The sequence below is a fragment of the Ahaetulla prasina genome, chromosome 1 (genome assembly GCF_028640845.1).
Source record: "Ahaetulla prasina isolate Xishuangbanna chromosome 1, ASM2864084v1, whole genome shotgun sequence".
In the NCBI taxonomy this organism is placed as follows: domain Eukaryota; kingdom Metazoa; phylum Chordata; class Lepidosauria; order Squamata; family Colubridae; genus Ahaetulla; species Ahaetulla prasina.
In genome coordinates, this window is record NC_080539.1 from 47,951,917 (window position 1) to 47,979,124 (window position 27,208).

General features: G+C 37.6%; 2 protein-coding genes across 5 annotated transcripts in view; one reads left to right on the forward strand and one right to left on the reverse strand.

The window, feature by feature from the left end:
* Nucleotides 1-184, reverse strand: part of LOC131189173 (uncharacterized) — a 30,614-nt gene extending 30,430 nt beyond the window's left edge. The window contains exon 1 of one of the 2 annotated variants that reach the window (XM_058165096.1): nt 27-184. In XM_058165096.1, the coding sequence (XP_058021079.1) occupies nt 27-117 (91 nt within the window). In that variant the 5' untranslated portion in view covers nt 118-184. The remainder of the gene's footprint in view (nt 1-26) is intronic. The other variant, XM_058165098.1, reaches the window with a different exon arrangement.
* On the forward strand, nt 122-25,698 carry TTL (tubulin tyrosine ligase). 3 transcript variants are annotated; one of them, XM_058165104.1, is made up of 8 exons: nt 122-311; nt 458-863; nt 8,280-8,358; nt 11,465-11,697; nt 12,697-12,832; nt 13,502-13,771; nt 15,532-15,675; nt 18,911-25,698. In XM_058165104.1, exons 2-8 carry the CDS (start codon nt 707-709, stop codon nt 19,026-19,028), a joined length of 1,137 nt encoding a protein of 378 aa, XP_058021087.1. In that variant the 5' UTR covers nt 122-311; nt 458-706; the 3' UTR covers nt 19,029-25,698. The 3 variants fall into 3 exon arrangements, with proteins under 3 accessions (XP_058021087.1, XP_058021086.1, XP_058021088.1); XM_058165103.1 differs by having other exon boundaries at nt 122-863; XM_058165105.1 differs by lacking the exon at nt 15,532-15,675 and having other exon boundaries at nt 122-863.
* Nucleotides 25,699-27,208: the final 1,510 nt, after the last annotated feature.

Here is a 27,208-nt window from a genome sequence, read left to right on the forward strand (position 1 = left end):
CCGAAAGGGCGGCGCGACTCAATTACTCTTTTTACGTCGTGAGGCAACTGCCGAGGCTCGGCCCCTCGCTGGATCCGCCTCTTTTCGGCGCTGGCCCCGCTGGGGAGGAGTCCTCATGGCAATGGGCGAGCCTCCGGGTCCAGAGGCACAAGGCAGCCCGACAGATGGGCGGCTACCCGCCTGCAGCAAAGGGGGCCGATGGTTCGGACTTGTCAGCGTCCTCCGGATGATGGGCAAGCTGGAGGGATTCAACGGGAGCCGCTCTGCCCCGGCCGCCGCTTTGGGATGCTGAGCCGCCGCGTCGTCAGCATGTAGGCAGCGCTGCAGGAAGTGCTTGAGAGTTCAGGCGAGGAACGGCTCCGCTTAGTAGTTCAAGCGGTTTTCCTTCGGGCGCGGCTTACGAGGGAAATCGAGCCGAGCGACCCCCTTTTTATTTTTTATTTTATTTTTTCTTCAGCCCGGGACGCAGCTGCCGCCTCACCCGGAGCAGACGGCAGCCCACCCCAGCTTGCAAAGGAGCGCCTCCTCCTGCGATGCCGGTTTTAATTTCTCTTGAAGGCAGCCGAGAGACGTCGGCTTGCGTGAATGGGCGGGATTGATGCCCTTTTAATTAGGGTTTTCAGCTCGATCTTCCAAGTGACCGGTGGCTTCCCCCCCCCACTTCCCTCCCCCCCACCACTACAAGGCTAAGACCTACGGTTAAAAGATGTACACGTTTGTGGTGCGAGATGAAAACAGCAGCATCTATGCTGAAGTCTCTAAAATTCTCCTCTCCACTGGACAATGGAAGAGGCTCAAAAGAGATAATCCGAGATTCAACCTCATGTTGGGCGAGAGAAACAGGCTGCCTTTTGGGAGGCTGGGTAAGCAAGCCGCACGCGCGAACCTGGGCACACCCGACCGGGTCGGAGGGTGGGAAGGGGTGTGGGGGGCACGCAAAGCATGAGGCAGCCTTTCTGCGGAGCTCTTCGGGAAGAAGGGGTGCTTGGCTTTTTCCCAACCCCGGCACCTGATCGGTCTCCAAGGTCCCCGCTGATCTGCATGCGGCGGCCGAAGTTTGGAAGTGCTGGCGAGAGAGGGGTGCGGTAGGGAACGCCTGCCAAACCGGGGTCTGCAGATGTTAGCAATGGGGTGTTGTCTGCTGCAACATTAGGAGTGACTTTATCCTTAGCAAGCCAATGAGACTAGCCGGATGCCAGGTTGTGAAAAGGGTGGATGTGTATATCTGTGGGGTCAGAAAATATTGCAGGGAAATACAGGTGCTGAGATGGGGTGGGTTTTGTTTTTGTTTTTTGGCATTTTCATCCGTTAAATTAGCATTGTTGTTGATATTTTATTTTGCAATAATATATTCACTCCCCTGGAAAATAGATATCTAAAATCAAAATAAAATTACAGTAATATAGTTTTTACAGCTTTTGTAACAATTGATGCTGTATTCAAACTGGTATGTCAGTGATTTTTTTCCCAACATGACTGCAACTTTGCCGACTCCTTTTGGCATTTAAAAAAATCCCTTTTTTTGCTTTTGCAATAATATTTTAGTTGCTCACCAAATAGCAAACTATTGAACATGATTGTCAGATGTCAGGCATCAAGTTCTCTGCCTTTTTCTTCATATTGGTTTGAACCGGGTGCAGAGTATATTTAAATAGGTTTTCTATGAGCAGTGAATTTTAAAGACTGAATATATTCCTTGAAATGATTCATAATAAAGGCAGAGGGATAAATCTCTCTAAGTATTACTAATTTCTGTAACCTGTTGAGAATATTACAGTATGCATAGACTCGGTGTTTTTAGAATGTTTACTCAGTGTGCAGTCCCCATTCACTTGGGAGCAAGCTCCAGGAACCCCAAATGGGATTTAGCTTTGAGTAGATAGATGCATGTAGTAATGTGCTACATGTTTCTGTTAGATTGTGACTGAGGCCAGGATTATGAATATAATGGATTTTTACAATGATTTTTATTCAAGTGAATTGTGGAATGTTTTTCCACCTGGGATAATCTTTGAGAAATACTAAAAATTATTCAATCAAAAAGAGGAATTAATGTTTATAAATAAGTAACAGGCTTCTTTAACTTGGCACCTTTCAGTCTGACTCCCTGAATTCTCAATCAGTATGGCATAAAACTTTGAACTGAATTGTTCAGTTATTGGTTCACTTACTTGGATGCTGATCCACTTTTCAATGGAAGAAATTTGTAGAATCCATTTTCTTCCACTGAAAAGTAGATCAGCAATTTAGTTCAAAGTTTTATGCCATACTGATTGAGAATTTAGGGAATTGGACTGAAAAATGCCTCTTGCTGTAATTTAAAAGAAGAGGCTTATTTTCAAGTGGGCTGTTTTAAAATTCAGTTCATGGACTCTGCATTAGTCTTTCAAAAGCAAAAAAGAAGAATGATTTTCTTTTATAGAGTGGCTTCTTATATTATTGTGATGTTAGAGAGCCACAACAATCATTCTATTTATTGTTATACGCATGCAGGTTTCACTGGCATCAGAAAGAGATAGAGTCATCCAGGCCTCTGGATGGTCTTGTTTGGACTCACAAACTGAGTAGTATTGAGCTTAGTTAGAACTTAGGTGGGCATCTCTAGAGAATTCTAGGGCTATAGAATAGACTGTAGTCACCAAACCCATCTTCCATCCCCCAAGACAGTGTCAAATTTCTATTATACTCCTGCCAAGAAGATGACTTGTTATTCCACATAGGCATAAGGAATTGAGTTCAACTTGAAAGGCTTTTCTTTTACATTTATATGTATGGTTAATCTGGAGGTCCCATTTCAGGGGTGAAATCCAGCAGGTTCTGACAGGTTCTGGAGAACTGGTAGCAGAAATTTTGAGCAGTTTGGAGAACCAGCAAATACCACCTCTGGCTGGCCCCAGAGTGGGGATTTTGCAATATCCTTCCCCCAGGAGTAGGGTAGAAATGGAGATTTTGCAGTACTCTTCCCCTGCCATGCCCACCAAGCCACGCCCACAGAACCGGTAGTAAAAAAAATTGGATTTCACTACTGTCCCATTGGATTTAATCCAAGAATAAGGGCAATTGCTAAGAGAGGGCTGGGCTCCCCACTGATTTTTTTTAAGAAGTTGGACAGTTATCTGTTAAGAGATGCTTTAATTTGGATTCTTGCATGGAGTAGCAGATTGGACCTGAGGTCCTAATTGGCTTCTTTTAATTCTACAATGGTGTGACTTGCTGAATGTGGAAAATGACCTGGAATGACTGGAACAGGAGGACCAAGTCCTATAAATATGTTTAGCTAAGGATATTTATTAACACTGAAGGTAATAGCATAGCTATCTCCAATTAAACAGTAGAACAAATCTCTTTTTGGTACTCCAGATTTCCCAGTTTGTATCCTCCTATAATGCCATTCTTGCTCACTGATAATGATGTAGCCTCAAAACATTTTAAGAGCACAAGTTTGAGAAAGTATGCTCCAGACGGTGAGCTCTAAACCACTGGTCTAATATTTTAAAAAGGCTTTTTAACAAACTATTTAACTAAAAGTAAAAAGTGTAAAAGTGCTTTGTACACTGAAAGCGTAACTAAAGGCTTTGGGGGGAAAATAGAGGAGAAAGCAAACCATCCTAGAAAATGCAAAATACTGTAGGAGCCAGTATAAAAGTAATGAATCACAGCCCAAATCCTGCTTTAAAGCAACAGAGAGAATTATGGTATCTCAAGGACTAACAAATCTCTAGAACTGCTTTTCACTCTTAGTTCCTGAAAAATAGTTAATTACATTGGAGTTAGAAAGATATAACTGATTTACATGCAACTTACAGATTTCTGTTCAATATAGACATACCTCTTGCTTTCCAAACACTATTCTTGTGGAGGGTGTTTGACAAAAATAGCTCTCCTTTGAATTTTCTGGTAAAACAGAAAATTCAGACCAAATATGTGGCCATAACATTGCATCTGTAATTTTTATACTGAACTGGATCCTGCTTAAAGAAACCAAACAAGAGCTGATGACCCATTTATTAAAAGAGTGGGCAGAATCATTGAAACTGCCTTGAGATTTCTGCATTGCTCTCCTTCCTTGACTGCACCTCCTTCAACAAAAGTATCTACTCTCTGATTTACACCTGCTGTAAATCTTAGCCATGATTTCAAAAAGAACAGACATTACTTTTGCTCCTATTTTTGAACTTGGAATTAAATAAACTGGTAATTGGAATCTGTCACCCTTAAAATCAGCCTCCCTGCCTCCCCTGGCCAGTATGTTGCCGGGAAGAACAAGGAACTAGAGTCCAATACATCTGGAGGACATCAGTTTGGAATCAGCCACTAAGTGATGCTGGCAGTTGGTTAATTTAAAATAAGATGAGTACTCCAGGGTGTACAATGTCATAAGGATTCTGACTATATAACGGATTATGTGCTTTTTTGTGCTGGCCATTATTCAGTGTTGGGAGTATATGAGTAAGCAAAATAAGATGCCACAGCAAAAAGTTTTATATAAAGAAAAATATGCTTATTTAAGGGAAGTATTCATTTTGCATGACTAAAATGCTGCAATTACCAAGTCATAAATCACCCTTTCAGCAGAAGGCGAAATCCTGTGGAACATTTATGCTACAAAACATTCATGATAGTGTAAATGTTGGTGTGGTTCCTTTGTCAGACACCTGATGTCTTTCAGCCCTATGGCTGAAACTGGAATGACTACAATTTCTGGGCCAAGAAGATTATCTGTGTTACTGTGGCAATAAATTTTGTTTTCAGTTTTTCCCTGATAGGTATTTATATGCTGTTAATGATACCAGGGCTGGGAATGGATGGATTTTATGAAAATGTTTGATTTCTCCTTTAAATGCAACAGTCCTGTTAGCAAGGAATTAGTTAGGCTGAGCTATCCTATGTCCGGCTCCGGTTACATTTTGTTTCTTCCTCAAATTCTGCCCCCAAGTTTTGTTTTTAACTTGGGGATAATGGGCTCAGAATCCCTCACTAGAGAAAGAATTAGCAGGCTCCCTGATATTAAAGGAACTATTATAGTGGCTGTAACTTCTAGACTTCAGGTTGTCTTTGCTACTTTTGACTAGGTTTCTCTTGATCTCGAGAGGAAAGTGATTTGATTAATATTGCTTAAGGGATAACAAGGGAATAGTATAGGCATAATGATTTTATTATTAAGTCTTTTACATAATATGTGTAATGTTCTGGGTTTGAAGCAGAAATACATGAATATGGCACCGTTTTTCAACTCCTTAAACCAAACATGCCTTTTTCTGGGATCACATCACAGCTCTGGAGGGCTGAGGACAGACAGCTCATCATCCTGGCAAATGGATGCTTTGAGGAGTTAACAACTCCTGTGAAAGCAGCTTTGTGCACCATGCAGCCGTAATATTGATACTTTATAACCACCTATCCCAATATGCTGCTCCTCCTGTTTAAGAGTTGCAGTTCCCAGAATTCCTAGCCAGCATAGCTAAGTCTAACAAGTGGTTAGGCCACAAACTTTTGTTAGGTTAAGCTGGCTCCAAATGTTCCAACTTATCTGGAGATTGCCAAGTTGGAAAAGCTTGCCCATGTTGGTTTTGACAAATCAAGAAAAGATAAACGGAGTTTTTTCTATCCCATATGAAACTTGAAGAAAAAAATATTAATAAACTGAAGAAGGCACTGAAAAGTAATAAAATTATTAACAGCAAAATCTGAGCGACTTGCCAGAAGAATTGAGATCAAAGCAATTAGGACTGAGGATTGAGTAACATGAGTCAGCAGTGAGAGAGGTCTGTTTAAAAGGCTAATGGATTGCATTAGCAGAAGCTTTTTGTCCATCAGCGTCATAAGCAGGGAGAAAGTGACAAAATTATATTATGAGGTCATAATACAAACCTTGTAACTTAATACTTGTCTTCAGTGTTGAGACACAAGTATAAAAGGATATTGTGTCCTGACATTGTTGCATGGCTGTCGTCTTTTTTTATATATAATTGTGGCTATCTGCGGATGTCTCTGGTCATGTCCACCTTTCAAGAATGGAACTGGACTTACTGGTCTTTGAATAAGGGCTCATATGATGATGCAATTTGTCCAGGTTTGGAAACTTTGGGGCATTCCTAGTTTCAAACTAGGAGTATAAATGCTGCATGGTATCTTTGTGTAATGGAGATGAGAGATATTTTTTGGGAGGGAAGGGAAGATTGGGTTGCAGCATAGATAAGACTCATCTTTTAAAACGAAAGCAGGGGGCTATAATATTGCAAAAATGAATTATAGCCTCCAAAAGCGAGTACCTAGAAGACAATAAACCTGAAGAAAAATAACAACCTTTGGGGATTTTTGGAATGACAAAATATTTAGACTGCAATGATTTATTTCCTTTAATTTAATTTAATTTAATTTAAGAAAAGGATCAATAGGTGTGGTTTTCCTGCTTTAATTGACAAATCAAAGTCTCTGTGTCTAAAATTTCAGTTCATCAGAATTAAGAAAATAGAATAAAAGCTTTCTGGCAAGAATATGATCTATTCTTTTGAAGAGGATGAAGCTCTAGTGTCAATTATGTATCCGTAGTCTTAGACTTTCTCCAAAGTCACATTTTTTAGAAAAAGAAGAAAAACAAGAAAAATTAGAAAACATTCTGCATATAGTTTTTACATATTATATTGAATCTCATTTTTTTTTATTTATTACTGTTGTCAGTTTTGGGTTTTTGAGGCTTTAAATTTATCCTCTCAATACACTTCTGATTCTGACAACTGTAGATTACTTGGATTGAAAAAGCTCCTTGATTCTTTTACATATTATCTGTATATGGGACCTGTCATGTTCTGATTCAGTAGTTAAATTTACTACAAAGTAATAGACAATATGGAGGAGGGAATAAAGGGGAGCAATGTACAGAAATCTTGTCTTACTGCATTCGTTTTTCAAAAAAAAAATCTGTTCAAAAATTTTAATGTTTCCAATTTTTCTGGAACCACCCCCCTCCCCCCCCCGCAATTTGAGGTGGGAATACACTTTTTTCTCTCCCCCCTCTCTCTAGTTACATTTTCTCTTTACTCCCAATTTTAACTTTTTTTGAAAGATTACACCCTCTATATATAGCTGGGCAGGTTCCCAGCTTCTGTAGCACCCAAATTTTATTTGTTCATTAACCATTTCTTTTGGTTTATGCTGGGTTACTATTCTAATGTCTCTGTTACATCTAGTGCAGAAGAATCCTTTCACTGATCAAAAGTGTTAGGATATCTACTGGGCTTACTGAATTATATTTTTCTATTTTGTTTAAGCACCATCTCTTTTATTCTCTCACTAGCCATCACTTCCATTCCAGGAAAAGCTTTTTGCTTACTGGTCCTCTAGTATTTTAGGGGTAGGAGGAACGGAATCCCTCTTCACTTCTCTTTATTAACTGTAGCAGTACTTGCTAAGTACATTTGACAAAAGAGTCTAAACATTATAAATTTTCCCTAATCTTGTCAAATTCTTCAAGCAACCCCACCAAAACAAAGGTGGGCAAGCCTGAATCTATTTAAACCTGGATCTAAATCAAAACATGTCATGTAACATGCTCACAGCAACTTCTTTTCAAGAGCCCAACTGGTTCCTGGTTAGGTATTGTGAGTGCTTTGAAATTTTCATTGAAAATTCATCCAAGATTGGTCAAAAGAATCTTGAAAGATTTGCTGATGAATGCTTGAGGCAATTTAGACTTTTCCATAAAATAACTCCCTTCATTTTAAAGCAAAGATAGTAAGATGCCTAAGTTCAGTGTGATTGTGTTACTTGTCAATGATTTTCAGCATTAGTGCAACCCAGGAATCTGCCTTACAAAAAGTCATTGTGTTTGTCCTTTTCATCCTTTGGCCTGCTGGTCTTCCCAACATCTGCTGACAGACAGATCCTCCACATTTCAAGGCACTAGGGACTGAATCTGTGATGTTACTGCATGCAAAGCAGGTTGTCTTATAGTTTCTTCTAGGAAATCTTCACATTCTTTTTTTTGTTGTGGAACTAGATAGCTGACAATATTCTTTCACTATTTAGATAGTGTTATTAATTAGCCCATGCATATTTATGCGAAGAGTTCTTAATCATCTTCCAACAATATGTATTTAAATCAAATATATGCAAGATATACAAGTTGCTGATGTTAAAAATTCTGCAGTAAACAACTTTTTTGTTTTTAAGAAAGTGGAGATTAATAACGGTGTTAGCTATATAAATGCTTGTTTATATTTGTTTGAAAATGTTTCCAGAATGCAAACAACGTGGATATTAACATTCCTTTTTCATAGGTCATGAACCTGGACTTACACAGTTGGTGAACTACTACCGAGGTGCTGATAAACTTTGTCGAAAAGCTTCTTTAGTGAGGTAAGATATTGTTGCTTGCTTGTTTACATGTAATAGTGGGATCCATGCTGCCTTTTGTCAATCTCCTGAAGTTGCGCCTGCATCAAAACACTCAGTGGGATGCTCAGCTTGTTACTGGTTACTGGTTAATCACTGCAACTGTTTTAGATATGGAAAAGAGCAATTTACATTCCAAATACTTATCAAAAAAGAAAAGAAAAATGTGAATACAAATGAGCAAAGATGATATGTTATTTATATGTAAAAATAAAGAGGTTGTGGGTCTTAGTGCATGGCCATTCAGCATAAATGTAGATAAAATTAATTGAGTATTACACTCTCCATCTTAGTAAAAGTGTTGTAGACATTGGATTTCAGGAAGACAATTCATTTGTGCTTACTGTGCCGCTGCTTTGTTACTCTGTATGTAGTTAGGTTTATTTAAATGTCTGGTTGCCTTTTGGGGAACAAATCCCTTGGAATTCTCCTCTTGGTTAACTTCTCAGTGCTGCCATTGACAGTCAATTAATTTCAAATACAGGAAATTGCCTACTGCCTTGTGACTTCAAACTGGCGTTGCCTCATTTTCAGATATGGATGCTTAATAATTACTTTCAGGTCACAGACTTTGGAAACTGGAATGATTTTTGAATGTAATTGATAATCTTCTGTTCATTTTCCTTAATAGCAACAAAGCAAATACTTTTCTAGAAGGAAGAGCCTTCTTTCAATTTTTAAGGCTATAAAAAGCCAAGTGTGTGTATGATATATATATAAAATATGACTAAAGGTATTACTTTATAATTCTTCTAGAATTGTGCTGCTTGGCTAAAAATTGCATGACAGGCCACTCTCTTTCAGTGAAAAAGAGTGCTAGAGGGCATGTTTTAATGGATAATACACATTTGGATTATATGTGACCTTTATGCTCTGTTGATTTACATATACTAATAAGCCTTAAGGATATGAAATCCATTAAGTTCTGGTTGGCATTTCTAATCTCTGACCTTTCTTGAAACATAAAATAAAATGCTTGTGGGCTTTGCCAAATGTTTTATTGTGTTTTAGGATTCATTTAAAATCTTGCAAAATGTATAGCAGGTTTTTAGACATTTTAACTGGCACAACAAGAATATCTTCTTCCTTAAACTGTTGGTAAATTTGATTCCAAGCCAGTTTTTTGCAGCCAATTATTTGTAGAATGTGTGTCTGTCTAGTCCATTAATCCATTAAATTCTTAAATTCTTATTCAGCTTTATGCCATTTTTTATATTAAGTTTCTAGTTAGCTTTTCTTCTATTCTGAGTTGAAGTTTTACTCACTACCTATTCACCAGGTAGTTTTTCAAATTGTTGTTTGGAAGACTTCTTAACTGTAAAATAATTGTAAATCCTAGGGCAGGGGTCTTCAAACTTGGCTCTTTTAAGACTTGTGGACTTCAACTCCCAGAGTTCCTCAGCCAGCTTTCCTCAGCCAGCTTTGACAGTTTGCAGACCCCTGTCCTAGGGTGATTAGAAAACAAGGTCTAGTGTCCCTATCCAGTGTCCTTAAAGGTTCTCCAAAATCCAGTGTCCTTAAAGGCTCTCATTGTTAAAAGCTTGATGGTTTTCTGTCTCCTGGTGCTAAGACCTGCACGATGACTATTAACCTGCGGTCTCATGAGGAACAGCCATCTGAGAAGAATCTCTCATCCTCTCCTTCAGAAGGACTCTGTTAAACTGAGCTTGCTGCCAGGCAATTGGTCATTACAGCTATTTCACCATTTACTTCATCCAAAACTTGATTTGTTAATGCCTGGGAGTTTTAAAGTTACAAGCTCAACATATTTGGAGAGTGTAAGTTGGGTGGGGAAGTCTTTCCCAGAATTATCAAGGCATTTGATTGAAGATAGCACCTGATTGTGAGCAAAATAATTTTAGGGAAAAAAAACTTAAAATGAGCTTGTCACAGTTTGGAAGTTAAAACTTATACTGGCAGTTGTACTGAAGCTTTCTTTTGTTTTCTTATAATATGGAGAAAGTGTACAGAACATGATGCTTTTTCTCTTTTTCTTATAACATCAAATCTGAACAATTCTAACCAAGGTTGAATGGTAAGAGGTTTGGGGATGTATTCATTTAGGACACAGTTACATTGTGTAGGTCAATATGTATCGGGCATCATGAACTACATTAATTGCCACCTTAAAATAGCTTTATGGTAATACAATTAGAACGTTATTTCGTAAGAGATAAGATTATCAAAACATACTACCTTTCCCCCAAGATCGGGATCATCATGTTCACAAATACAATAATTATTTGTAATAACAACAGTTGTTCCCATGTCCTCTCTGTGAGCTTCCTAGAGATTGAGTAGCTGGCTGCTGTGGGATCAGAAAGCCAGAGATCTTTGGCTGATCCACTGGAATTGTTTTTTTAATGACAGGGAAATAAAAGGGGCTTCAAAAGGTACCAAAATTTGCTCATAGGCAGCAGGTGCACAGGGCCTATTGTGAGTATTTATATAAGTAGACAGGAAGGGCTATAAAGTCCTTAATTATCTAATTAATACAGAATAATAGCATGTATTTGAAAACTAGCATGAACAATTGTTCTGGAGGAGGCCTCATTCTTAGGGATCATATACTGATCGTTTCAGTTTCAGTCACTAAGCTTGGATCAGAAGATCTTAGGTTATAGGTTTGAAGAAGATATCAGATCAAGTTTTTGGAACATGTCTTTCATGACAGCTACTTTAGATCAGCATCCACCTCAATATAGCAATAGTTATCAGGAGTTTTTGAGAAGCATTTTCCCTTATCTAGATATCAAAGAAACTGAAGCGCCTACATCCAAACTAACTGGACAAGCTGCATTTGTCCTTCAAGACATACGTAGATACTAAGGAATAGATAATGTATTATTTCCATCATAGGAATATTTTCCCCCAAAAAAAGTTTTCCTATAGTTTTGGAAATACATGCATTGAGAAGTAGAGTCACTGGATTACTGTATTCATTTCCGTACTGTGTTCTGAAAAACAGAAATGATTGGATTGATCCAAATGTGTTGGAGGCAATTAGCAGTAATATGCAAGATGTTTAGATCAAAAAGACCAGCTAAGATCTCGATCTTTGTCTCTGTAGATTAATCAAGACAAGTCCTGAATTGGTGGAGGCTTGCACGTGGTTTCCAGAATCCTATGTGATTTATCCAACCAATTTGAAGACACCAGTAGCTCCAGCTGAGAATGGGCTTCATCATCTAATAAACAACACAAGAACAGATGAAAGGGAAGTCTTTCTGTCATCCTATCAGAAGAGGAAAGAGAGTGGAGAAGGAAATGTGTGGATAGCCAAATCTTCAGCAGGAGCCAAAGGTTAATTTCTGACAAAGACTCTGGAATGCATTACTTTTATTTGTATAGTTTTTTTATTTATCCAAGAGAAGTTAGGGAGCCATGGAGTATAAAAACGATGGCTTATTAATAAAAAAGGTCTCATATTCAAATTCCAACTTTGCTATTCAGTCACTGATTCAGACATATTCTCCTGGGTTCCATGGGTAAATTACTACTTTGTGTTAAGCCACAATGTGGTGTGTTTGTTTTATACCTAGTGTGTCTCATGGAGCAAAAACTGTTGCATTTTTCAATCAAATTTTTGGGCTTATTGGGATACATTAGCAATTGTGGCCTGTTTGACAAACCATGGGTAAAATAAACCATGGTATAGCTTGATACGCAGTCAGCCAGGATAATTTGGCATAATTTGATTAAAATTGATAGAGAAAATGAACAGAATCTGGAAAAAGAGATTGATACTAAAGCCAGTTAAAATTATTCCCTTCCCTAAGGTCAAATATTGCGTGGTAGCTGTGTTGTAGATCTGTTGAGACCACAACTCCACTGACAGATAGTTGGGTAAGAAAAGTAACCAGGCCTGCTTTTTGGAGTCCAGCAACAGCAGTCAAAACTTTATTACTATACTAGCAGCCTAGAAAACTGATCTTTCTTGCAGACCTTTCATTACCTGGCTAGGTAACATCTTCAGTGCTAGAAGAGAGAGGTGCTTGCTCTCTTTTTATTTACAGAGCTTGCTGTGTTAGTGGGGTATATTTTTCTCCTTGGTAGTCCCTTGATTTCAGCTATGCTCCAGCCAGGTAATGAAATACCTACAAGAAAACAATCAAGCTCAGTGATCACCAAGGACTACACAGTTCCACCCTGAGTTACTCTCCTATCTCTTCTATTGATACCCAAAGTTATAAGTTAAACCCCCCCAAAAAAGTTTTGAATTACAGTTCTAAGAATGCTAGGGTTGGATTGTTGATATTTTATTTAGTACTTCTCTATTCAACCCCTTATTTTTTCAATTAGGTGAAGGAATTCTTATTTCTTCAGAGGCTACTGAACTTCTGGATTTTATAGATAATCAAGGACAAGTGCATGTGATTCAAAAATATCTGGAGAAGCCTATGCTCTTAGAACCAGGTCATCGCAAATTTGATATTAGGTAATGATTTCTTTTTAAAAAAATATTTTATGTCTGAGGTGCTTGTCAGGCCTGGAAGCCATATTACCTTGGTGCCTTCAGGATCTAGGCCTGCCACAATCCTACCGTGGGAAGTTGGGAGGGGGGATTGCATGAGTGAAGTAGAATTATCCATAATAAAACTTTGCAGAGAAGTTCAAGGCCATGGTGTCCGACAGCTGTGCAGAGAAGAACGTGGAGATGGTCTTCTTTACGTGAGGGAACTGATTGGAGCAGTGATGGACATGTGGGAGAAGTGGGCAAGGTCTTGAACTTTCTTTTGGGTGAGGAAAACCCAGAAGCTCTCAGATTCGGGTTTTCCCACATGTGCCAATATGACATCTCTAATAAAAGTTAGCTTTGAGGAATTGCAAGCCTCGGATTTTAATTTCATGGGGGTGGGGTGTTACTTGGAACCCTGACAGTGCTTTTCATTAATTTTCTGTCAATTTAGAATTGTTCAAATGCAGTGGATATGTGCATTTGTATTGCTTTTTTTAGTTTTATTAAATATTTATTTTTTGAATTTACTTTAATTACCACATGTTGTCAAATATTCATTATTAAATCTGATTCTTCTGTTTTGGAATTGTGATACCTAGTTTTTTTTTAAAAAAATATACACTAATATGTTGTTTTTCTAACTTTTAGAAGTTGGGTCCTAGTGGATCACCAGTATAGTATCTACCTCTACAGAGAAGGTGTTCTACGGACCTCTTCAGAACCTTACAATAGTGCTAATTTCCTGGACAAAACCTGTCATTTGACCAATCACTGCATACAGAAAGAATATTCTAAAAACTATGGGAGATATGAAGAAGGGAATGAAATGTTTTTTGAAGAGTTTAATCAGTACTTGGTGAATACTTTGAACGTTACTTTAGAAAATACAATCTTACTGCAAGTCAAAAATATAATAAGGTATGTATTTGTCTTTTATTTTCATCCTAGCCTATTGGCAAGAAGCTTTTTTGCACAATTATTATTCATATATTATCGGCACTCTAACAACCTGAGACTAGAGGCTAGGAGGCCAAAGACATCAAATGTGGTCCCTGGAGGCTATGTGAAGTCTCCCTTGGAATTGGAATTGTGAATGTGGCAGAGAATGGAGAAAAGGGACAGGAATTTTCCAGTCTCTCTCCCTCCCTCCCTCTCCTTCTTTCCTTCCTTCCCTCTCTCTCTCTCTCATACACACATACACACAGTCTTTCTCTATTAGGAGTGATATTTAATATATATTTGCAGTGATATTTAATATTTAGCTCCTTTTTTTGCTGTAGGAAAACAATTCTAGGGATACCCAACAATTTCCTCCTGTGTTACAAGTAGCCTTTGACTTATGACCACAATTGACCCCAAAATTTATGTTACTAAGTGAGACAGCCTTAAGTGAATTCCAACCCATTTTATGACCTTTCCTGCCACAGTCGTTAAGTGAAACACAGCAATTGTTAGTAGCATGGTTGTTAAGTGGCTCTGGCTTCCCCACTGACTTTCCTAGTCAGAAAGTAACAAATGGTGATACATGATCCCGGAACACAGCAACTGTCGTAAATGCATGCCAGTTGCCAATTGTCCAAATTTTGATCATATAACCATGGGGATGCTGCAGTGGTTGTAAGTGTGAAAAAGATCATAAGTAACTTTTTTCATTATTGCTAACTTCGAACGGTCACTAAACATATGGTTGTACGTCGAGGGCCACCTTTAATTAATGTTTCTACCATTTTGTATGTTTACACTATAAGACAAGTTTAATCAGGCACAGAGTTTCTAGGCGTCTTACTTTATAGCAAGCCTGCTTTCCATAAAAAATACTTAATGTATGTATATCATCAGGATGACTTGCATCATGTTAAGTCCATTACCTGCCACGGAATGCTGCTTGCAAATGTTTATGCTAAGATGAAAAGTTTAAAAATTTAATACAGTTCCTAAAATAAAACTCAGATGGTTAAAGACACTAGGCTTGTCATCTGGAAAGCTGACAGCCCAGGTTCGAGACCAGAGTGCTGTACGATGGGCTGAGCTCCCATTATTTGGCCCAGCTCCTGCCCACCTAGCACTTTGAAAGCATGTAAATGCAAATAGATAAATAGGTATCACTTTGGTGGAAAAATAACAACAGCATATAGCCATGTTGACCATAGAACCACCGAAAGGGTCTTTGGACAATGCTGGCTCCCTCAGCTAAGAAACAGATATGAGCACTGCCTCCTAGAGTTGGATATAACTGGACGGGGGAAACTTTTACCTTTACTTTAATTACTGTATTGAATACAAAATCATTTAAAATCCTACTTATTGGGCTCCAGATATCCTGGACCACAACTTCTACAATTTCCCACCACCTTGACCAGTACAGTTATATAGAGTGAAATCCAAAACAGGATTTGGGAAACGAGTCCTAGAAAGCTGCCATAAATACTTAACTGTTCACACAAAATGTTGAGTCAAAACTATAAAACTAGATTATGGATTTAATGCAATTGGTGAACCCGTTCAGTGAGCAAATTCTGCCATATAATCCTTCTCGGTGACTTTACTGTTATTTTAAGCAAAGATATTCAGTATCAGAGTACTTTTTAGTACTCTGATATTCAATATAAGTATTGTAGGTGTTGAACAAAACATAATTTAAAATAATTCAGTGATGGGATATTTCATTCTATTCACAGAAACTGCCTTATGTGTATAGAACCTGCTATCAGTACCAAACATCTTCATTATCAGAGTTTCCAGCTCTTTGGTTTTGATTTCATGGTGGATGAGGACTTGAAAGTTTGGCTAATTGAAGTCAATGGTGCTCCTGCATGTGCCCAGTAAGCATCCTTCTAAATGTCCCCTTGAATATGTGAATGGTGTCATAATGTCTTCCTTAAGAGTTTATTGTAAACTGTTTTGAACCAATAAGACTATCCATAGCCAGCATTTGGATAGGTGGACTTTAGATAGTTTTTTTTCCCTTTCCCTCCTTGCTGGGATTCATTTTATTTGATCCTATTTAAATAGTTGCTCATATCATCTTCGTTACTCTAGGTGGCTTACAAAATTAAGCAATAGTAACACCACCACCCTCAAAATATGCTTTAAAATAATAGCCATAGAAGCAGGGGTGGGTTCTACTTACCTTTACTACCGGTTCGCAATGGGGCCATGTCTTCTGAATATAGAACATATACAAAATAATATTCTACTATTGTTCTTGGAATCACTTAAAAGTCGAGCATAATGAATGCAAGTCTGGCTGAGTTACTTAGAGAAATCTGGATAAAGACACATTGGAAAGCAAGTGATCTCCATTTGTGGCAACTGCACAAATCGATATTTTTCTTTTGCTTCCAAGTAACTGCTTTTAGGTCTTTTCCTGCTGGGAGTATTTGCAGGCAGAAGCTCAAAGGAGAGTGCAACTGTTGCATTCTTATGAAAGGAAATCCAGTGTAATCCCTTGAAATGCAAAAGGATCAATTCAAAAAGGCTCCTCCTGTGACTTTATTTACCATTCCTTTCTCTGGTTTCCCCTACTTCACTGGAAAACTAATTGAAAGTTGTTCTTGCCTTGCCCTGTTAAAGTGGAGAGAGCAGCTATGAGCTACCACTAACCCTCTTTTGTGACAAAGAGCTCAATTAGTATTAAATGATACTAGCATTTCAGGTCTGTCTGTAGTAGCTCAAGATGCTATTTTCAGCTAGTATGAGGAAAACAAATGGCCCAGTGATAAAGAACAAGTGTTTTGATGCATTCCTAGATCCATGGCCAGCATCTGCTGTCTGTGCATGTGTTTAATATTCTTTCTGAGATGGTTGTTGACATTCATATTGGATTCTTGTGAATGTTTGAATGATTGGGAACCTGAAAATTATTTTCTTCCCAACACAATAACGTCAAAACCTTCATCTTTCAATTGAAATATATAGACGTTATTCTGAGCCTAGTTGATTTCAACTAACAGATTATAAATGAGAATCATAATGAAATTAAAAGTAAACTGGGCTCTCATCCATGATGTCAACTAAATGCAACTAATTAAGTTTATTGCAACTAAATAAGTTTATTAATAATACAGTGTAACATATAAACAGCTTTTTTTAAAAAAAAAATTCAGGGTATAGATAAACAGTGGAAGGGATTTTATCAATCTCTTGGAGTAATATGATATTCCAAATTTTAATTGCTGCAATATCCCAATGTTCATAGGATCTTGAGGATTTTGCTCTCCAAAAGAAGAAATCCAACATCAGAGTCTTCTTACTGTCACCTTTGTCAGTTTCCAAGCCCAGCTATTCCCAACACGAAAAGTTGGGTTTCAGGAAGGCTCCAAAACACTCACTGTGGAGATTTTACAGTGAGCTGGAAATCTGCTGAATTCTACATCCCCTTAGTGCTCATTGATTACATGTCATCAAGATGGCAGTGGTGTTCTACAGCTTCCCCAAAAGCCAACATAGTCCTAGGCTGCATTAACAGATAGAATCCAGATCACGTTAGTACCACTCTATAATGCCTTCATTAGACTACTCTTGGAATATTGCATCCGGTTTTGGTCACCATATAAAAAAGATGTTGAGACTAGAAAGAGTACAGAGAATAGCAACAAAGATGGTTACGGGAAGCTAAAACATATGAAGAATGGTTACGGGAATTGGGTATGTTTAGTTAAATGAAAAGAAGGGATAAGGCAGAGGTGGGCTGCTGCCGGTTCAGACCGGTTTGGGCAAACCAGTAGTTGCGACCTGGGGGGCGGCGCTATTCTATCCTATATCGCTGTATTTTTTAAGCCGTGCACATGCACTGAAGGCCGCGCATGCTCACATTTTCAGTGCTGGGCGAACTGGTTGTTACAATCACCAGCAGCCCACTACTGGGCTAGGGGTGACATGATAATAGTGTTCCAATATCTCAGGGATTGCCACAAAGAAGAGGGAGTCCAGCTATTCTCCAAAGCACCTAAAGGCAGGACAAGAAGCAATGGATGGAAACTAATCAAGGAGAGAACCAACCTAGAACTCAGGAGAAATTTCCTGACAATCAGTGGAACAACTTGCCTCCAGAAGTTGTGGGTGCTCCTACAGTGGAAGTTTTTAATAAGATATTGGAAAACCATTCGTCTAAAATGGTATAGAGTTTCCTGTTTGAGCAGGAGGTTGGACTGGAAGACCTTCAAGGTCATTGTAATGCTGCTATTCTTTATTAAGATGGTGTCAATCAGGGATGAAATCCAGCAGGTTCTGACAGGTTCTGAAGAACCGGTAGCAGGAATTTTGAGTAGTTCTGAGAACCGGCAAATACCACCTCTGGCTGGCCTCAGAGTGGGGTGGGAATGGAGATTTTGCAATGTCCTTCCCCCAGCAATGGGGAGGGAATGGAGATTTTGCAGTATCCTTCCCCTGCCATGCCCACCAAGCCACACCACACCCACCAAGCCACACCCACAGAACCAGTAGTAAAAAGTTTGAATTTCACCACTGGTGTCAATACTTGATCATAAAGATGGATCTTCTACAGGATGGTTTGTAGCCTGCCTGGCTTTTCAGATCGTCCAGTATTGCATCCATCACCACTATAATCAGGTCTAACTGCCTTGCATCTGAATCTTCCCCTCTAAGGAAAGGGTTTTGAAAAAAGTTCAGCACAGAGTGGCTTCCTTTATAGCCCTTGGCATCAGAGGCCTCCAGGGACAGGTGTTGGATAGCCTTGCCTGTCGTTCTAAGTGCAGTTTATGAAGCAGTGAAAAATAAAGTAACATGTGCTCAAGTCAGGAGCACAGAAGCAATTATCTAACAGTTGGGATCTATTCTTGTCTTCTGGGAGAAGTTAATTCCTGTCTCCTGTGGCGGAAAAGAAACCCACACACTTAAAACCTTATGTACATCTGCTGTAGCTTTTAGCAAGAAATACAGAAGCTTCTAAGTATGATCAAAATCAGTAAGTCAACTGTCTTGTGAAATCAGCTTGTTGACCAGGGCGAAGATTGCAGATATTCTGGATCAGTGTTTGAAATGTTAATATTTTATATGCATAATTTTAATTATTGTTTTCCACCTTTTGGTTTTTAGGAAACTTTATGCAGAGCTTTGTCAAGGTATCGTAGATGTAGCCATCTCTTGCATCTTTCCTCTGAATGATACCATTCAAAAACAGAACCAGCCATCTGTATTTATAAAGTTGTCATAATTAAGGATAAAATGAACACATTGGAAAGTGTCCACCTGTTTGGATCCAGGGAAGACCAAAAAACACTGAACACTACACCTGCACATCATGCCAAAAAGAAGAAGGGAAAAAGTGGCATAATTTTTTAATTTCAAAAGTCGAACATTTCAGAGGAAAGTCCCAGATGAACCAAAAAGCTCTCATCGACTCTAAACGTTTTAAAGCATTGTTTCAATAACAAATCCTGTAACTGAAGCCTATCTTTATGTTTGAGGACAACATAATCGTTTTTTTAAATGTCAGCAAAATCCAGGGGTATAATCAAGTCTTGTCTTTATCTTTTTCCTTCTAATTTAATAAATTGTTTTAGCAAATGCAAGTATCAGTGCCCTTGAGAGACCGAAGATTTTTCCACTAAGAGTTGTGGATCTTTTCTTTCTTTACTTGCTGCAGTTCTAGTGCCTTAGCTTTGTTCCTAACAACTTTCCTAATTTGTTTTGTTTGTACAATGTTGCTTTTAAGCTAAAACAAAAAGCTGCCCTGTTTTGCGTGATATGAAGTTTCTTCAATATCTTTGCCTTTATATATATTTATTTGTGTGGTTTGTTTTTTTTTAAATGTATGTTCTTTGCAAGAAACTAACTGTGGGAGACTGCAAAACTGTATCCTTTTTTCTTCTGACAAGCTGGCACAATTGCAAAATCCTATTATATTCTTGGTTTCTAAAAACAAACAAACCCTCATCCCTTTGCTTGCCTTTCTACCTTATGGAAAAGTTTCCAAGATAGTGAAATGGAAGCTTTTAAAGGACCTTGATCCTTTCCTTGTTCCACAAATATTGGTTGGATTCATGTATTGCAATGACCATGATGTGTGAATTCACCCAGTAAGGCATCGTAATACATGGAACCCACACCATTATCCAATAAACCATGCTTAAATTTGGGGTTAAGTAATTTTATCTCAGTTCACTTGGCATAGCAAAACAATGGTTTGGTTGTTGAAGTCCACATTATTCCATCTCTGTCTATCATTTGTGAATTCGTATTCCCTTTCTAATTTATCCAATCTAAGTAAACTGATGCTAATCACATCCATGGTATCCGAGTCCAAATCATGACTGAAAATCCAGTTAAAACCATGTGCAGAAAGCAAAGTGGTACTAGAGTAGATCATAGTTCGAGGGAAGGTCATTCCTGTCTCTCAAATAAGTGGCAGGGCAACTGTTTTATCCCAGTTTTCTTGCCAGCATTAAGTAATCCCAAAATAATGCAGTTAGGTTCAGGTATTGTACTATGCTACAGTTTGTTACTACATCACAATTGGTTGGTTTGCATAAGCTGAGCTAAATTAAACAAACTACAGAATTGCTTAGCATATTTTAATTGAAAGCCACTTTGAATGTTTTGTCTTATTGGAAAAGTGGCATATAACACTGAATAAATTGTACCATGCATGAACCCAGCCAATATGCATTAGAAGTTAAGAAGTGAAGACTCTTCACTCAGAACCAGCATTCTCCCTATTGCTCTTCTAGAGAAAGTGTACATAGGAGAATGGCTGGATCTAGGAAACTTGCTGTTAGTCCATAGGAAGAGAATGGAGTCTGGCCAGACATCACTCATGTCTTCGTTTCATTGGTCCTCTTCTAAAATTAGGGCTGACATGGATATGCAAACTTATAGTCAGCAAGAATGCATTCAATGAAGCAACATAACTGATTTTTTATAACCTATCACTGCAAAATATCCTTTCTTAATATTAAAATAGAACTTTTCCAGAGCTATTTCATGCCTGACCTCCATAAATCGGGCATTCTCTTACCATAATGAGAAGATAACTTCTCCTTATTACTCTGACATAGTTTGTATATTTACAAAGGGCACTGAATCCACAGACCTTCCAATCCTAAAATTAACAATTTTATTTTAGTGTGTAATTTATTATATTAAAAAATTAACTGTCTCCTTGCAAGACTGCTAGTTTCTGTCTTGAGTGGGAAATGGGAAAAACATATTAAAACATTTAAGGCAAAAATTCTTTTAATATTCAGAGGTAGGCAAAATAGTTCAGATTACATAACTACACTATCATGACTCCTTGGGAAACATGAGGGTGTCACAAATATAGCAAATAGTGTACTGTAAACAGTCTACTGTATAATTTGTTAGTGCCTTCAGAATATTTAGCAGAAAAGGAGACACTAAACTGCAAATGTATATCCTGAAATTATACGTACGTACTTATAAATAAGTTCAGTTATTTGAAACTACCTACGGGTACTTGGATCATAGCCTTACACTGAAAATTCAGGAAGCCACAACACACTTTGCTAGTACTTCTTGTTAAGATCGTTAGACACGTTATATAAATACATTGTCATTCTAGATACCACTGCATGTTGCATGCTATAATATTTTAGGTCAAAACTGTAGGACAGCTTTATAACTTGGGAAGATGAAATGAAATTAGCCATTTGTCAGTGGACCAATGAGCATGATCTGGCAGATGTAAACCACCAGTAAAAGTCTTGCTTCTATTGAAGTTAAAACAAAGGAAAGTTGATTGAATAACTATTGGGAATTGTTGGAAAACAATTACAGTATTACTCCTAATTATTACATTCATAAGGTATCAATCTTACTGTATTCAGATTGACTCAGATTGGGTAGGAATTACAACATTACTACTACTATTGTGTACACTCATAGAGTATAAATTGTGTTGTTCTTGCTTATGCTTAAAATTTGCAGTCACATTCCCAAGAAGGCAGAAGAAATTCAGCTAAACCCATTAGGATTTAAAAGCAAGGCGAGAAGTTGAATCAGAATGATAATCTGATTAATTATAATGCTGTAGAGTGGAGAAAAGGTTTTACACACAAGAGAATATGGTCTTGGATAGAATTCATGGAGGCCACACATTAGACAGATAGAGGCAAGGGATTGGAAGTGTGGACTTCAATTCCAAGAATTCCTTTTGAATAACAGGCTTTTGATTGACTAGCTTGAAAGTATGTACTCTGAACATAATGAAATAATGTTGGCCTAATAAAAATAATGTGGAGTGCTTGCAAATATACAGTATTCCCTAAGGGATGGGAATATTCATGATTTTTGCTTGTCAAGGTTTTTTTCAGCTGAGGATGTTTGCTTTGCCATGTTTATTTGACATTAAAAGAATTAAGAAAAAGGAGTATAAGGTATGTTTGCCACCTTGAATTATTTCCTAAATTAATAAAACTGGGATAAAAAAACCAAATTAGCTATTGTAATGCCCTAAGTTTTTATGCAATGTCCTAAGTTTACTAGGTAAGCTTAGTTTGAGAACTGATATCCTGAGGAATATCCTTTCAGCTGTTCAGTTCTTGTTTGCAATTACTAACTTTATTGAAATTCAGGTGTCCTTAGGATATGCCTCGTTTTACATAGTAGATGCTGAAATGTTAGTGTACATGCTTCTTAAAAAATAACATACTTTTCCGTTTATTGTAACCACACTGTCATATCTGTTTGTCCATTAATTATAATTTTCCCCTTAATTTTATAGTGTTATTTCAATGGCGAAGGAGGCAGGATGTAACTGTCAGTAAAACTACTGTGGTTTTTTTGAATTATGTATTATTTGCATTCAGTCCTTGCATAGGCAAAAAAAATGCAGTACAATGTTATTTTCCTTTACATACATGTTGTATAAATTAAGGCAGCAAGCAAAAATTGAAGCTATAGAGGATAACTTTGTGAAATAATTCATAGATGCAGAATTTACTTTTAACTTTTGGACTCAATGTTTAATACTGTAAGTATTTGGGAAAGCCTTATATAGGAATATTAAAATAGCACACCTGATTATGTAAAACAAAATATCTTAAAAGGGCTGTATTCCACCTTAAGCAATTGTCTGTATGGCCTTTTCTGATATTGGGTATATATTTTACAATGTATCTGATTTGTGTCTTTCATAATGTGATGGAATCATGCATGCTAGTATTATTAGGCAGTGAAAATCCTTTGGTCAGTAGATTTATTCCAACAGAATTAGGAAGCTGGGGATCTACAATCCTTCAAAGCAGTTAAGTAGTAAAAGCACTAAACTATAAATACTCGTATACTCAGAACATTTGTTCCATAAAGTGATTGAAGTTTTGTATACTAGATATTGGCAAAAATATTATCATAAATAGGAAAGTTTGTTCAAGAATGAATAAATGAATGAACCTGATTTGTTTCTATAGCAAACATTTAAAAATGAGGTTGTGTGTTATGTCCAAATGTTCATGTACAATATCCAGATATTTTGGTAATGCTTTGACAATGATGGGGACAGGAATTCTGGATACAGCAGTTGAGGAAGACTGCTAGAAGAACATGTACAACTGCCTATTAAATAAATAAAAACAAAAATACATAAGCCCAATCATTTCATGAATAAAGCACTAGTGGGTAATCTGATATATCTGTGCCTTTCAAGTTAATACCAGTTATTTCTGTCTTTTAAATACAGCTGCACTGCAAAGTTTGTTAATGTCATTTTATTTAATTATATGGAGTCCCCTCCCTGAAGATATGATACTAAGTTACCATGAAGCACCAGTATTTTGCAGAGGATTTGATAACAGATATTAAAAGAATGAAACAGGTCATTTCAGGAGATGTTTCAAGGTCAAAACTCTCACCAAATATTTAAAACAAATATTTCAGATTTGTATTTTTAAAAAAAAGCTTTGCACACTGAAATGATTGAGATCTTCAAACATGCACAATTCTTTTAAGCAATTAATTGTATACCAATGTATTTTGCTGATGGAGTAAGGGGCACAATGTGACACAAACATTATTTATACAGTGAATTTCTCTCTCGTTCCACTCCACTCTGGTGGGGCTATCCAAATCTGGTCTTCTGATTCCCTCAGCCCTATAGAAGAAATTGGAAGGAGTGGGCAAGAGGCATTTGGGAATTTGCATGGAAGGACCAGTAGATAAAAGCAAAAGAAAATACCCCCCCCACACAATAAGATGGTGACACTGAAAAAGAGTAATCTTTAAAATTACAATGATTTTTGAAATAGTAAATACTTATGGCACCAAACTACAATTCTATGAATGTCTATGTAAAATAGTCCCTTTCTTCAAAAATAATCATCCAGACTGAATTGTTGTTATTCATAGGTTGACATCAAATTTGTTTCCACTAATTTACCTATTTTGAACTGGTTTTGCTTTTTTTAACAATTTATGTGGGCTCTTCCAACTGATGTCTGCAGATGGAATAGACTTGGAAAGAAAATGGCCATAGATTAATAGCAATAGCACTTAGATTTATATACTGCCTCACTGTAAAAAGACCTCTCTAAGCGGTTTACAGAGTCAGCATATTGCTCCCAACAATCTGGGTCCTCATAATAATAGACTATTATAAAATTAAAGATAGTTTTAATTAATTTTAATAACTAATTTTTTCAGCATTCCTTCTTAATTGTGATTAAGCTTTCAACAAATATAGTAGCCAGAAATTCTATTGGTGTAGTTTTCCAGGCTAGAAGACAAAATTCTAATCCTGCCTTAGGCACAAAGCCACCTGCCTGACCTTGGGCCGGTCACGCTCTCCTGGTCCTAGGAAGCAAGCAACAGCAAACCACTCTCCAAATCTTGGCAAAAAAACTACAGAGGTAAGTCCAGGCAGCTGCCAGGAGTCAAGGCACACACACATGTGCACAGAATGCACACCAAAGTTTTCTCCTGTTGTAGAACACCTACTGGATTTCTGATTTTTTTCAAGTACATGCATATCCTGCCTTTCATCTACGAACTTATGGTAGCATGTACATCATCCCTTTCTCGCTGTCAGAACTAAGCGTGCATCGCTGGCCCAAAGTCCCTCAGCATTTGTGGTTCAGGGCAGATTTGAATCAAGGTCTAACTGATCTTAGTGCAAAAAATTAATCAGTGCACCAAATGTTACTGAGATGAAGATATAGCTCCTTTTTGATGAATCAAATGCAAATATTTAAAATAATTTCTCCTAGAATGTGACAGAAAAAACAAATCCTTTCTTCCTTTGGATTTCCTCCACTCTGTTTGTGTGTGTGTGTGTGTGTGTGTGTGCTGAATTATTCTAACTAACTGGAGACCATATTAGGCTCAGTTCTACCAAAACTCCTCTAGCTTTATTCTTAGAGTATAAGATAAAAGAACCATTGTATGTGCCTGACATGCAATAGGCTGTAAAGTTAAGAATATTAAATGAATATAAATGTGAATGTAGTCATTCAAAGGTTAGGTTTTCTATTGGTGATGGAGACATAATGAAACTTTAACCATAAGATACTGTTTTATTTGTAGGAAAGGTGGTTAGTTTACAACAGCTGTGCCAACAAGGGTAAAATATATTGTGATTACAATTTTAGAGGATGGCATACAGATAATTACTAACATTCATGCTGTTTCTGCCTCTAAACCAAATTAACTCTGGGATCAGGCCTCCATATTACACTGTTTGAAAAACTTCAGAACTGACCACTCTCTCTCTAAAGTTACATCATATTAATTTTTTTGGTTTATCTTCAGAAACTTAAAGTGTGGTTGTATACATTTGTGTCTGATGGAATATACTGTATGACTGTAAACAATGCATGTATTGCTGATATTTGTACTCAAACCTCTCTTAAATGAATTAAAAATATAAAATATGACTTTATTTGTGGACCCTTTATTTGTAGACCATGCATACCTCAATTAATAAAGGTGTATTAAAATATATTAAAGCATGGGTTCATACATTTAAATGACATACTGGTAATTGCATTCTCTAATCCTCCTAAAATTACTGGAGCTTTATGTTTTATTATTGTATTACCTTTTTAAATAGATGTGGCAACACCAGAAACTGCATAGTAAAAATGTGATTATATTTAAATAACTGGACGCCCGTGCTTCGCTACGAAACTATGAAGCTTGTGCTTGATAAATTGACACTTACAGCCTGAAACTTAATGTAGAATGTGTTACTCTGTAGCATCAGAGTGTTTTAATATAATGCAACTGGCAACAGGAACAGAGGGGGAGGGGGAGTAGAATGTCCCAGCCTGCAGCATCCATCAGTATTCATCTGGCTAGCATCCTATCAGTGTGTCAGAGAGTTGAGGAGTGTTTGGAAACTCAAACAGTATTTGCTGTGTGAGCAAGGAGACAGAAAGGAGGCTGGCTGTGGCTTAGCTCAACTGTTCTGTAGTAAAGCTGCTTGCTGTTGTGAAAGTAAAACTGAAAGGGAAAGGGAAAGGGAAAGTTCTCTCCTCTGCTTGTTTTGCTTTTGGAACAGATTTCTTTTGAGGTGGGGAGGGGGAGTAGAATGTCCCAGCCTGCAGCATCCATCAGTATTCATCTGGCTAGCATCCTATCAGTGTGTCAGAGAGTTGAGGAGTGTTTGGAAACTCAAACAGTATTTGCTGTGTGAGCAAGGAGACAGAAAGGAGGCTGGCTGTGGCTTAGCTCAACTGTTCTGTAGTAAAGCTGCTTGCTGTTGTGAAAGTAAAACTGAAAGGGAAAGGGAAAGGGAAAGTTCTCTCCTCTGCTTGTTTTGCTTTTGGAACAGATTTCTTTTGAGGTGGGGAGGGGGAGTAGAACTCCTTAGCATCAGAGGGCTGTTTGGAAAGTGAAACAGTATTTGCTGTGTGAGCAAGAAGGAGACAGGAAGGAGGCTGGGCGTGGCTTAGCTCAAGTGTTCTGTATTAAAGCTACTTCCTGCTGTGGAACTGAAACTAAAACTCCTCTGCTTGTGTTTTGCATTTGGTTGAAGATTTTGGGATTTTGAATAGAGACTATGGAGTCAGGTAATGAGTTCCAAGCATTAACAACTCTGTTACAGAAGTCATATTTTCTGCAATCAAGTTTGAAGCGGTTGACATTTAGCTTGAATCTATTTTTTGCTCTTATAATATTGCGATTGAAGCTGAAGTAGTCTTTTATAGAAGGATATTGCAATAGATGATTTTGTGTGTTAAACACAGGTCATGTCGAAGTCGACGGAGTTGTAAGTTTTCTAATCCCAGGATTTCAAGTCTGTTTATATAAGGTATTTTGTTGTTTTCGGAGGAGTGAAGAACTCTTCTAGTGAAATATTTCTGGACTTAATTGTATTTATTTCTGGACCTATTGTATTTATGTCAGAGATGTGGTATGGGTTCCAGATGGATGAGCTGTATT